At 49.2% G+C, this 13125-nt stretch overlaps 2 protein-coding genes across 8 annotated transcripts in view; one reads left to right on the forward strand and one right to left on the reverse strand.

Annotated features, from left to right (window-relative positions):
* The window catches only part of WDR26 (WD repeat domain 26), a 39422-nt gene extending 31358 nt beyond the window's left edge, over nt 1-8064 (reverse strand). The window contains exons 1-3 of one of the 3 annotated variants that reach the window (XM_060643281.3): nt 7289-8064; nt 5588-5687; nt 5382-5486 (exon numbers count right to left, since the gene is read on the reverse strand). In XM_060643281.3, coding sequence (XP_060499264.1) covers nt 5382-5486; nt 5588-5687; nt 7289-7686 — 603 coding nt within the window. In that variant the 5' untranslated portion in view covers nt 7687-8064. The remainder of the gene's footprint in view (nt 1-5381; nt 5487-5587; nt 5688-7288) is intronic. The other 2 variants (XM_060643279.3, XM_060643280.3) reach the window with 2 other exon arrangements.
* Nucleotides 8065-8251: 187 nt separating this feature from the next.
* CNIH3 (cornichon family AMPA receptor auxiliary protein 3) overlaps nt 8252-13125 on the forward strand; it is a 199001-nt gene continuing 194127 nt past the window's right edge. For 3 of the 5 annotated variants that reach the window (XM_078441028.2, XM_078441029.2, XM_078441027.2), the window contains exon 1: nt 8428-8865. The gene's annotated coding sequence lies outside the window, so the exon portion shown is untranslated. The other 2 variants (XM_078441030.2, XM_078441031.2) reach the window with 1 other exon arrangement.

Below are 13125 nucleotides of genomic sequence, written 5' to 3' on the forward strand. Positions count from 1 at the left end.
TGCATTAGGGGGTTTTATGCAACAAGTTTGGAAAAGACAGAAAAACTGGTTCTCAGAGGAAATCATTTAAAAACTACAATGCAGGGGCGCCCGGGTGGCTCAGTCGGTTAAGCACACGACTCTTGCTTTCAGCTCAGGTCATGAGCTCGGAGTTCGTGAGTTCGAACCCCGAGTTGGGCTCTGCACTGACGCTGCGGAGCCTGCTTAGGATTCCTTCTCCCTCTCTGCCCCTCACGTGTTCTCTTTCTCTCAAAGTAAATAAACTTAAAAAAAAAGAAAAAAAGCTAACCTGAAAAGTCTACAGAAGGATTCCAGTTTTGTATTTGGGGACTGGTAACAACCAGAGCTCTTGAAGCCCTGAACTGGGAGGCAGACAATTATCAGCTCTTTGCCCCCAAAATGACAAACCGCTTCCAGCTTACTATGAAGCACTTTCACATTTAGTTTTTTCTGGAATGAGTTTGGTTCTAATTCTTTTTAATGTCCCTTTACTCTATCATTAGCTGGAAAAGAGATACTTATGAGCAGCCAGGTGAGAACCTTCTACAATCGAAGACCCCTGCTTACAGGGGCTCTCTTGTCACCTCTACCTGTGGCGCCTGAGCATGCCACAGGTGCAGAAAACGTCAGTCATATTCGAGACCCCAAGGGACTCGGTGGCAAAGATTTTAAATCTACTTAAAAGAAAAAACCAAACGATAGTTTCTTCTTCTTCAGTAAGAGGCTTACTGTGAAAACATTATTTATATATTGCTATCCAAAAATGGTGTAGTGAAATTATTTCTTCACAGAGTTAAGGGTACCATGAGCCTCCCTACATTAAAAAAAATTTTTTTTTAACGTTTATTTATTTTTTTGAGACACAAAGCAGGGGAGGGGCAGAAAGACAGGGAGACGCAGAATCCAAGCAGGCTCCAGGCTCCAAGCTGTCAGCACAGAGCCTGACACAGGGCTCCAACCCACGAACCGTGCGATCGTGACCTGAGCCCAAGTCGGACGCTTAACCGACTGACCCATAGGCGCCCCTACACGGTTTTCTATTAGGCAGTATTCAGAAAAAAGGCATACGTACAAGCTTAGAAAAATGGTTTCTGGCGAAAGTAAACGAAACAAACCCTGTCATTTAGTCAGGCCTACATTTAGACACATCGTTTATAAGACATACTGCATATATTTGGTGATCATCTAAAACTTCAACCTGTAACTGAAGAATGATGAAAAAAATTTCAAACTGTAACATGAGCTCCTACAACTCTAGAATTTACCCTTACCCAATTTTACACTTAAAAGTCAGACTGGCTAGTGAATGCTTCAGAGACAGACCAGTACCAAGATGCCCTGCAAAGCGTGTTGTTCATGGAGCCAAAAGCTAACCTCTGTGTGTCAAATAAAAAAATACTTTGAAGTCCATCAGGCGACAAAAACCAAAAGAACAACTTAAAAGACTTTTATATTTGAAGTTATCCTGGATATTCTCACCATTTTATCTTCTGGAAAGAAAAAAAAAAAAAACCTCTATGAAATGTAGATTTCCATTTATCGATCTGCTGTTAGAAGTTTCATTTCACGTAGTGTTTCTAATTAAACTTGAGAATCCTGTTTAGCTGCAAAATTTTTCATTTAAATGCCACATGGAACTGGCCAATAGTATGTGTACTTGATTTCTTCAATAAATTTTCTCAGCAATTGGAAATTTGGAGAAAATTACTTTTTAGCACTCAGAGCGAATCTTTATTTTTTGGGTATCCATCATTAGGTTCCAGGCACACCCCCGCTCAGTGTAGGTAGGGACAGTGCCCCAAGTGGGGTTTCCCCTTTATCTTGCCACCAAGAGCCTGTGATACGATGTTACTCTCTTCCTAAGGGGCAGAGGCAGCACAGGACACAGGCAGAGGACGTGGTCGGAGAAGCCGGTGTGAACACGCATTCCCTGTACATACGGGGCACGCCAGACAGGCAGTGCACAGACTACCCGAGGAGGCCTTCTATCCGGATTGAGACAAAGAATACCCTCGCAGGGGCACCAAACCCTGGTGGTGGGCGTGGTGAGTGACATACCGCTGGCCAAGCACAGCGAGCGATTTGGTGGGAAGAGAAAATATTTATTCTCCTAAAAATCAGTTCGATTTGTATTTGACATGTATGAGAAGGATGAAGAGTACAACTGCAATTTACTTCCCACAACTGTAAACACAAGTTCAAGAAAATTAACATCGTTCACCAATGATGTTAATTATTTACCAGGAAAGTTTTAAAAAATTCGGCAAAACTAAAGTTTGCTGAGCTGGAGACAGCGTTATTAACTTTTTTTTGCTTTAAGAGCACAATCTTCTCAAATGAAGAAAGAAAGAGACTGAGAAAACAGGCTCCCCTTTCTGTCGTCTCCCAGCTCCTAGGGGGACCTCTGTGAGAGATTATTTCTGTCCTCTGATCATCTCTCAGAGCCCTTCCGCCCAGGGAGTCTCTGTCCCTTCTACCATCTGACGAAAGAAATGGATAAGGGACAGCTCCACGTGGTAAACCCTGTCTCCCCTCCGCCCCCCTCGGCCCACCCAGTATCGGGGCTGCTTCACTCTTTCCTCCCACCATTCAACGGGAAGGAAAACCCCGAAGTTGCACAGGAAGTCTGGTTATCCCGGGCAGCCTCCTAGCTAACTCAGGAGTGCCTCTCACTAACTCTGGAATAAGGTTATAACCAAGTCGTAGCAATTAAACCATGACTCAGAGGAAAGGGGAAATGAATTCTATTTAAACCATGGCTTTCAAAACCCCTCCCTATTTAACTTTAAAATACACTAGTTAATCTCTGTCCCTCCAATTAGCATTTGAACACTTTTCTTAAGCACATTTCTATACAATAAAAAATACATAAAACTTTTAGACCGAGTTTCCTATTCTACTGGCCTCTACTACCAACCCAAACTCCCCAAACGTATCAAACCATATTTGAACCCAAAATGAAAAATGTTGATTCATGAGCTCACTTTCCAGAAAGTCCAGAGCAAATTCTGCTATTTCTGGTATCATCTGACTGGAAAGCATTCAGAAATATGGTATTGGGGGGGGGGGGGGGGCAGGCGGGCAGGGAGTAGATTGGGTGAATAAAAGTATTTGAGCTTAAAAAATAAAATACAGGGGCGCCTGGGTGGCTCAGCTGGGTTAAGCGCCAGACTCTTGATTTCGGCTCAGGTCATGATTCTCATGGTTTTGTGGGTTTGAGCCCCAAGTCGGGCTCTGCACGGAGCCTGCTTGGGATTCTCTCCCCCTCTCTTTCTGCCCCTCCCACATGCTCTTACTCTCTCTCTCGCAAAATAAATAAATTTGAAAGAAAAGTTTCAAAAGTAAAATACAATTTTAGCCTAGACTAAGTCATCAAACGTGTCTGGGCATACAGTAAGAATAATGACGCTAAAAGAAAGCTCCATGTTGTGTTCCATGGATTACAACTACGCTTGGATTAGACGATCTTTCTGGATTTCTGGAGATCGAGTGGGGAGAGGAGCAAATCTGAACACAGACTCGAAGGGTGATAAAATGCTGAACTGGATCTTAAACCTGGAACCTTTCTCTTCGTATAAATACCTAAAAAGTTTGATGGCGTGAGGCTCAGCCAGAGATCTAAGCTTCATGTTTTATTAGATCCTAGAACGTTCTACAGACTGAACAGGCTGTAAAAAGAAAGGATTCCTCCTCATTATCTACAACTACCTTTCCTGAGTTTGCATGTTGCTTCTAATGAAGATTTCAAATGAGACAGTCATACCCTAAATCCAAGACACAAGCCCCACATTTCTATAAGAAAAAAATAGGAAGTGAGCCTATAAAAATTTCACTACTAAATTACAAATGTAATTTGAAGCAAAGCTTACAAAAGGCAAACAATCTCCCTAAAACTCACACACTTATATTTCTTGTCTTTATTTCAGGGTTATCTTCCATTCTGCCAGAGCTAATCACTTACGAGAAACTGCTTCATTAAAATATACTTGGTTGTTTTTTTTTTTTTTTTTTTTTTGATAAAACCCAAACATAATGACTGGGGAAAACTTATAACTGCTGGAAAATTTATAACCCTCTTAAATATAGATGCTTAACTTCTGTTTTCATTTTTAATATTTGACAGGGAACTGATTATTCCATGAGTTATTTTATTATCATCTGATTCAAAAGTAAAAATTTTAATATTTAAGTATTTACTGAAAGCAAAAACACGTATACTAGATCATCAATTTAAACTAATCCACATTTGTTCATACTTTGTACCTTTAATTCGCCTTAAGTCTATTCCCTAGGACTATATATTATTGTATAAAATCATATCATGAATTTGAAAACTCTTTTGTAATTAAGATTCACACACACACGCCAAAAACAAAAATAAGAGACCCTGTTAGGTTTACAGACAAAAGCAGAAAGATTAATGTTTGGCCTAATTAAAAAAAAACAACAACCAAAAAACAACAACCAAAAGGTAACAGTAGTCACTTACTAATATTTAACAAACAGCTGGTTTCCCTACTTCACTTCCTATTGGTGCTCCTTCCCTCCCCCACCAGACAGGAAACTGCTTTTGACAACAAATGAATCAGCTAGAAGTTAAAAGGCCAGGAGCCTGCAGCTGATTCTCCATGGTTTCCAATCACAGCCACTCAGAACATCTTATCCCCTCCTCTCCCTCACCGACATCTACAGAAGAATTAAGGTCCTCTCAGCATAAAAGATTCCTGAAGACCGAGCAGAGAGGCTAACCAGTTTAACTACTAAGGTGACCTCGTCAGGGAAAGAAGGCCTGTGAGCCGAGCTCCGTGGTCAGATCTGCTCACAAACCCCCTACCAGACCGATATACATACACTGACCAACTCAGACACTGTCAGTTCACACGACTGCAAGAATGGAAAATGGCGAGCACACCGAAGGAGCTGGCTTGAATGGACTGTTATTCCCAAAGATTAAAGAAAAAAAAGGACAATGTACCAGCTACTTAGGATAGATCTCCTTTGCATCCTTAGGATACATCTCCTTTGCTGGTACGTTCAGTACAGATAATAGAAAAGTAGAACTTATGTTTGATTCCACATAAAACTGTTCTTAATGGCACCGAGAGCACAAACACCTCTCGATCGATTCTGTAGAAGCTTAATTTATAAACTAGGTTCAAACGACACATTTATTAAACATGACTTTAAAGACATTAAACACGATTTTCAAGACATAAAACTCAAAACTTTAAATCATTAACACTCATCGCAGTTTACAAACTTAACTATGCAAAATTTAACAATTTTTAGGCTTTATCTTTTATAGGTAGCAGAAGCCTACAATTATCAATAACCTACTAAAATAAGCATGAATGTGAAACTAAGAACAAAAGTGTATTTACCACAATTATTCCCAACAACGTTTGAGAGATTTCAAGTGCGCCTCTTACCACAATAGCATGAGGAGAATGCACTAAGGGCTTTAGTTCATTCAGGTCATTTTCTGCCTGCAAAAATTGGTATAAAAGAAAAACAGAGATGTCACCGGATGAACATTCAAATATATAATTTTAGCAGCAGTCACACAGCTCTATATGCCCTACTTTACCTTATCCCAGTCTCCTTCCATGACATGATTTCGGAATTTGGTGGCAGAAGGATGTTCTAAACGACATCCTGACTCTTGCATGAGGAGATCAACAGTCTGGCTGCAGGAGAGATACAGTGTAAACAGACCTGGCCAACTTTAGGGTTTACCCTTCTAAATACACTAACGTCCATAACAACAGTTGCGGAAGTTTTCAAGCTAAGTTCATGATGAAGAGAAAGAAAGAAAGAAAGAGCTTTTCAATGTGCTTGGCTCACCAAACTTGCATTTTTAAACTGCCACCTTCCTGTACTTATGTCAAGTTAAAGGCCTTCTTGAAACCAGAATTAGAGTTAAGTTCTTCCGATTTTTACCACGTAATTCCTCAGCAGTTTAGCAAAGTATGAAATCTCCAAAGACGTGCCGTAACAGACGGGTCAAATAAACGAAGACCCAGGAGGGACAGACTAACCACCTTACAACGTTTCAGGAGACAGAAACTGTCAGCTCCAGATAAGGTGATCGGGACGACCTGGGTTAGGGAAGGAAGGGCCTTACATCCAGATATTACGTTCGCACGGAAATTCTACTAGGTCGCTCTTTAAAATTAAAATAAATCCAGCATCAAAAATCACTCTCTTTCTCGCTCTACTAAAAATAGCAAATTTACTATGGTGTAGGTTCCAAACAGTCACGAGTTATTTCCTCCTGCTGCTGTCAGCTTGCTTCTAGTCTCAGTAATATGCTCTGTTCACATTTACAAAATCTGTTTTCATACTAATCCTTTTCCTCAGGGAACAAAGCGAAATCTTTCGAAGACGTGTTTGTCTTTGTGAGCTGAAAAGACTGATCAAATGTAGTTTCTTTCATCAGATAGTTCGATACCTGAGACTCTCTCCTTTACATGTTTGTGTTTATGATTCGATGCTTTCTTGCTCAGCTCCGTGCGTTTTGCCAGAGAATCAGAACACTGAAGTCACTTCTAGAAAGTGTCCCCCCACCCCCCAACAAATCTATGAATCCAGAACCACAGCTGGGCTGGCCCAGAGCTCAATGGGGCCCCTGCTTCCAAGCGGAACTGGCCGGCCGTCCGGGGCACCCCCACCCACCCCACCTTCCACCCGGGCAGGGTTTCTTTGTGCACACGGCCCGGTGGGTTGTGGCCCAGGTCGCTGTCCACCTTCACCCAGCTTTAGGCACTGCAAGGCCACCCGCATCGAATCTGCACATCAGCTGTCCCTTTTTCACAGGCAATGGCTTTCTGGGCCCGAAACCGGGGCCTGGGGCAGTTGGTGGCAGGCCTCCTGCTCGTACACAAGGGCCTTCAAATGACAACAGGGTTCCACTCGTCCACTCCCACCAGGCTTCCTGCGCGGCCTCCCTCCCAAGCGTCCCGGCCCCTCCGCTCCCACGAACACTTGTAGGGGACTGTCCTCCCGGGCTGGTGCTCTGCCCGGGGGTGTCCGTCAGGGCGGGGGGGGGGGGGGCCGGGGGGCTGTCCCACAAAGACGCCTCTCACATACACTCGAAAAACAAACCCTCCGAGGTCCATTATTTCCGTCCGCCCCTCCCCCCGCACCCGGACACACTCCGCATCTGTCTGGACCGACAGACGAGTCCCCGGCCCCCCTCCCGTTCGCGCAGCCCCCCTGCCCTTCCCTCCCCCCACCTCCCCCACCCCCACTGGCCCGTCCGCACCGGCCGCCCGGAGAGGACACTTACTTGAGCCCCAGGCCGTTCAGGTGCTGTCCTATTAGCCGAATGACATCCTCGTCCGACTGCGAGAGCCGCTTCTTCTTCTTGAGGCTGCTGCCCAGCTCCGGGGTGGCCGAGGACGCGGCGGCGGCCGAGGCGGCGGCGGTGGCGGCGGCCGCCCCGCCGGGGACCCCGTTATTGACGTTGAGGCTGTTGCTATTGTTGCTGGCGGCGGAGGGGGCGGAAGGCAGCAGCCCGTTGGCGTGGGCCAGGTCCCCCGCGGACGACGACGACGACGGGGACGACTCCCCGTTCTGGGCCGACAGGCAGGCCAGCTCCTGGGTCTGTCCCTGGCCCCCGCCGCCCCCTCCGCCGCCGCCGCCGCCGCCGCCGCCTCCTCCTCCTCCTGCCCCGTTGGCCTGCATGATGCCGCCGCTGACCAGGCTGTGGCCGCTACTTCGGTGGGGGGCGGCGGCGGGGGCCGCGGCCGGGGGCAGGCCCACCACCACCACCACGGAGGAGGAGGAGGAGGACGACGACGACGACGAGGACGAGGACGAGGACGACGAGGACGGAGGGGAGAGGCCTGCTCTGCCTGCCGAAGCCCCGGGCTCTCCTGCTCCCTCCGCCGCCGAGGCTCGGGGTTTCTTCCGCGGGGGCGGGGAGGCTCCGCCGGCGTCCGAGTCGGAGGAGGAGGAAGCGGAGGCCAGAGTTTCCTCGCCGAGAGAGGCCGTGGTGGGAAGCCGGCGGGGCGAGGCGGGGGCCGGGGGCGGGTCGGGGCGAGGGGGCCGGGGGCGGGGAGGGGGGGGGGTCGGGGCCGGGGCGGGAGGAGGGGCGGGAGGAGGGAGAGGAGGAGGAGGGGGAGCAGGAGGGTCCGGGCCTTCCCCCCCTCCCCCCCCGGCGGCTCGGAGCGCGGCGGGGGCGCGCCGGGGGTCGGCGGGCGGCGGCGGGGGGCGCGGGGCCCGCCGCGGGGCTGAGCCCCGGCGCTGGCGGGCGGCGGCGGCGGGCGGCGGCGGAGGCAGCGGCCGCCTCGGCGCTCGGTGGCTGCGCTCCGCTCCCTGGTGTGTTGATTCTTCCCCCAGCTGCTGCCTAATGGAGTCCAGGCGCTCGCGTCACAGGAAATGCCTATACTGCCCTCCTCACTCACTTCCGGTGGCAGGTATGGAGCCTATGGGGGGCCTGTCAGGCGGCACGTGCGCGGGGTGGCGGGGCGGGCGGACCGCGGACGCGACCCCGACCCCGGCCCCGCCGCCCCCGACCCGGGCCCGGACCCGGGCCCCGCGCGGACGCGACCCCGACACCGGTCTCGCCGTCCCCGACCCCGGCCCCGCGCGGACGCGGCCCCGACCCCGGCCCCGACCCCGCGCGGACGCGGCCTCGACCCGGACCTCGGCCCCGCTGCCCCCAACCCCGGCCCCGCGCGGACGCGGCCTCGATCCCGGCCCCGACACCCCCGACCCCGGCCCTGCCCGGACGTGACCCCGACCCCGGCTCCGGCCCCGGTCCGCGCCGACCCCGACCCCAGCCCTGCCGGGACGCGACACCAGCCCCGACCCCGGCCCCGCGCGGACGCGGGCCCGACCCCGACGGCCGCCTTAGCAGCAGTAAGTGCGGCAGCCCCAGGTCTGGCGCGGGCCAGGGTCAGGAGGGTCGAGGTCGGCGCGGGTAGGCATCGGGGCTGGGGTTAGGGGGTGAAACAGGGCCGGCGCGGGCCGGGGTCTGGTGGGGGTTGGTGCCGGCGCACGCCGGGTCGAGTTCGGGGTCAAGGGGGGTCGGGGTCTCGGCGGGCTTCGGACGGGGCGGCGGGATCTGGACGAGGAGGCGCAGGGTGGGAGGCCCCGGCGGCTCAGCCAGCGGTAACCCCGGGCGAACAACCTCCTGGTCCTAGTGTGGAGCAGCTGGAATTATCGCGTGCCGCCCGAGGGTCTGGGGCGGCGGGCGGACGAGAGCCCTGCACCCCCTGGGGAGGTGGGCTGCTGCGGGGAAACCGGCGGTGCTCGGGCACCTGCCTAGGGGCGGCCCCTCTGCCTTCCATCCGCCTCCTCCAAAAGTGCATCTCTTCCCAGCGGGATTTGAACTCCGCTTGGGATCCAGGCATGACATTTTTTGGTGAAACGTAAGGCTTCCGTGTCACCGTGATGTACGTGTTTGTGTTGCTGCAGAAATGCAGCAGCAAAGACTGGGCTGAACCTTGACCACTGGTGAGTGGTCTGCCCTACCCCAAACGAGTTTTATTTACGTGTGGGGGTGATCGCTCACATACCTAGTGTGTGCATTTTCTCAGAAATTTAAAAAAAAAAAAAAAATCTTTCTCCTAAGTCGTTTCCTCTGGAAAAAAACATGGATTTAACTAAGCGTTTTCTGTCTCTGAAATTTACCGTGATAACAAGTCATGGTAGCTTTAACCAGGCCTTGGGAGACTGTCCTTTTCCACTTTGGAAAAATGGTAAAGAATGATGCCGAGGAGAAATTGGTAAAGGAATCCTGAGCTCTGTTGATCCTCAGACTGGAAGAAGGGAGAGGAAGTCTCATGCAGGGTCCTACAGAGACCTAGCTTTGTAGTTGTCATCACTTAAATATGCTTCCAGGTGGCGGTGTAATCGCAAGGTGACTCACATTGGATGTTTTTATTCTCCTGAGACAGACCCGAGTGCCAGCTAAGGATTGTAGGGCACCGTCCCTGTAGCCAGCAGAGCCTGAATTACTGGATGGTTAACACCTTCAGAGAGCCCTGTTTGTATGTTCACTTTAGACAACCTTATTATTATTAAGAGTTGTTCATGATAATTTGTCAGGCTCCTAACAGTATTGAGGATAGGTTCTCGGTGAAGTGTATAGCTTTCCTAAGGAAATGGTTACTTAGTGCAGATAAGGCTCACGCTTCATTAACAAAAGTAAAGAGGATGAAAAGACAGAAACTGGGCTCAGTTGCTGTCTAAACTTAATACGTATATCCTAGCTTTTCTATTTTTTTTTTATGTGATCCCGACTGCTCTCACTAGAATTCTGAATTTATGAAGTCTACGTGCACACGCATTTTTCTCTGTGCTACATTATAGCTGGAGAAGCTGGTGTCTGAACTCTGAGTGGCTTTAGAGCTGCGTTTGCAGTCCGTGTGCGGAAGAACAATGCTGGAATAGCTCTGTGTACACTCACCTTCAGTAATGCCATTATCACCTCCAGGATGAAACCCACCGTCCGTCTTGCTCTCTGCAGACTGACCGCAGGCTTTCTTTTAGACCTTATCCCTTACCACTCCCTTTATGAACCCTTCGTGACTGTCCCCTAGACGTGCTGGGCTCATTTCATCTTTTGAAGTTCTACCCTTCTGATTCCAGCTCGTCTTTCGAGATTCAGTTCATTTTGGGCCCGGTCAGGGAGGCTTTCCTGACTTCCAGCATCCTAGAGTAGCACCTATGTGGGCCTTCGGTTTTGAAGGCTGTTTGTAATGTTTTCTAATTTACTAAGACCCCTTCTTCGAGTCCACAGAGAGGAGCCTTTCTAGACCTCTGTGCCCAAGAGAATGAAAACAGATAATATCCAAGGAAAACACTCATAGAAAGGGCAATTAGGATTTTGTGAAAGTTTTGTTTCAATGACAGATATGTATCTAGGCCTTACAAAGTAAAATAGGTTTTCTCCGTAGGACATTCTCAAAAAAAGACTTAGAAAAAAAGACAACTCAAGAAATAGGCATTGGATATTGAAATGACAACTTATTAGTACCATCCAAGGCAGTGTCTAACCGTAAAAATTAAGAGCTCCTGGATTTTTTAAAAAGCTGAAATAGTATGTGTGTTTATAAGAAGATATAAAAGCACATTTCCACAATTTTTTACTTTGTAATATTTAATAATTAATATTAATTATTAATAATTATTTTATTTTTTAAATGTTTATTTTTGAGCGAGCCTAAGTGGGGGAGGGACAGAAGAAAAGAGGGAGGAAGACACAGATACTGAAGCAGGCTCCAGGCTCTGAGCTGTCAGCACAGAGCCCGACGCGGGGCTTGAATCCACAAACGGTGAGATCATGACCTGAACTGAAGTTGAATGCTTAACCGACTGAGCCACCCAGGTGCCCCTAAGTTTTTATTATTTTTAAGTAATCTCTGCACCCATTGGGGCTCAGACTTAATAACCCAGACATCAGGAGTCCCACGCTCCACCGACCGAGCCAGCCCTATCATAGAAGTCTTTGTAAAATGAGTCAAGACTATTATTCTGTCACGATGTGGCTTTGGTATCTCAACCTGGTACTTAGCAACATCAATATTATTCAATTCATTAAATTTTTGTTAGGAAGAGGTAGTTTTCATGATCTCAGGTATCCCTGGGGAGGGTGTGTTTCTATCCCTGGCTCCTTTCCTAGCTCTTCTTCAGCGTTCTGACAGTCGCAAGCTGGCCTGGGACTTGGGTGGGTGAGGGAGACATCAGGAAAGAGCACTGTGCTTGGAGTCAGAACACTTAGCTGATCAACCTCGGGTGAGTTGTGTAACTTTGCCGCCCTGTAGTCATTCCGTCTTGTAAGTACATACAGAAAATGACCTCAGCCTACCTGTTGAGTTGATGTGGTAGTCAAACAAGGTAACAAATATACCAAACGTTTGGGAAAATGCTGTCAAAAGATTTCAAAATGGATTTTAAAAAATTTTATTTATCTTTATTTTTTTTTTTAATTTTTTTTTTTTAACGTTTATTTATTTTTGAGACAGAGAGAGACAGAGCATGAACGGGGGAGGGTCAGAGAGAGGGAGACACAGAATCTGAAACAGGTTCCAGGCTCTGAGCTGTCAGCACAGAGCCCGACGCGGGGCTCAAACTCACGGACTGTGAGATCATGACCTGAGCCGAAGTCGGACACTCAACCGACCAAGCCACCCAGGCGCCCCTATCTTTATTTATTTTTGAGAGAGACAAAGCATGAGTGGGGGAGGGGTAAAGAGAGAGGGAGACACAGAATCCGAAGCAGGCTCCGGGCTCTGAGCTGTCAGCACAGAGCCGACCGGGGACTCAAACCCGCAAACCACGAGATCGTGACCTGAGCCGAAGTCAGATACTTAACTGATGAGCCACCCATGCACCCCTCAAAATAGATCTTAAGCCCGCCATCATTTCAAAAAGGATTTGAGGCAACTAAGTGCCAAGATGTAAGATGGCTTTCCTGTTCTTACCAGTCCTGAGCCGTAGACCCTGTGGTCGCTCTCCCATGTGACTGTGTTCCCGTGCCCCCGGCCCCCAGGCAGGCAGCTCCTTATCGTCGGTCCTCAGTGAGGGGGAGTTTCTGACACCTGCTCACTAGCAAAGGCAAGCTAACTTGGCAGTCCTACCCGCTGTTCGCTCCCGGTTCCGGGCTCCCCTGTTTCCTCCTCCTGCAAACATCTCCCCCTGCCATGAGCCTGTAGGGCGCACCTATAAGCAGCAGGGGGTGGGCGCGTTGAGCGGACCTGAGCGCAAAGGACCTAAGAGCAAAGACAGGCTCCTGCATTGCCACGGGAACCCTCACGCTCAAAAGCGAACAGGCGGAAGCATTCATGTCCCTCAGCCGGAAACAGGCCTTTCCCGTGCTGTTCCCGAGACCCATGGGGTGTAAATCAGGGCGTCCCAGGAAAGTTTCCGAAGCACCCAAATCCACCCAGGAAACTAGACGTGTTCTTTTCCAGCCACACAAGTGGGATAGACCGCTTGGAGCCGCCTGCATGGACTTTGGCAGCAGGTCGCATTGAAAAACCACTTACAACACCAAGCCTTGTGTGCAAAGCTATTCCCTGAAGCGTCGTGTGCAAAAGCAAAAAGAATGTGGTAATAGCTGTGCTGATCTGAAAGTATCAGGATACATACGCTATTCAAGAAAAAAATGCATGT

This window comes from Panthera onca, chromosome F1 (genome assembly GCF_046562875.1).
Source record: "Panthera onca isolate mPanOnc1 chromosome F1, mPanOnc1 haplotype 2, whole genome shotgun sequence".
Taxonomy (NCBI): Eukaryota; Metazoa; Chordata; class Mammalia; order Carnivora; family Felidae; genus Panthera; species Panthera onca.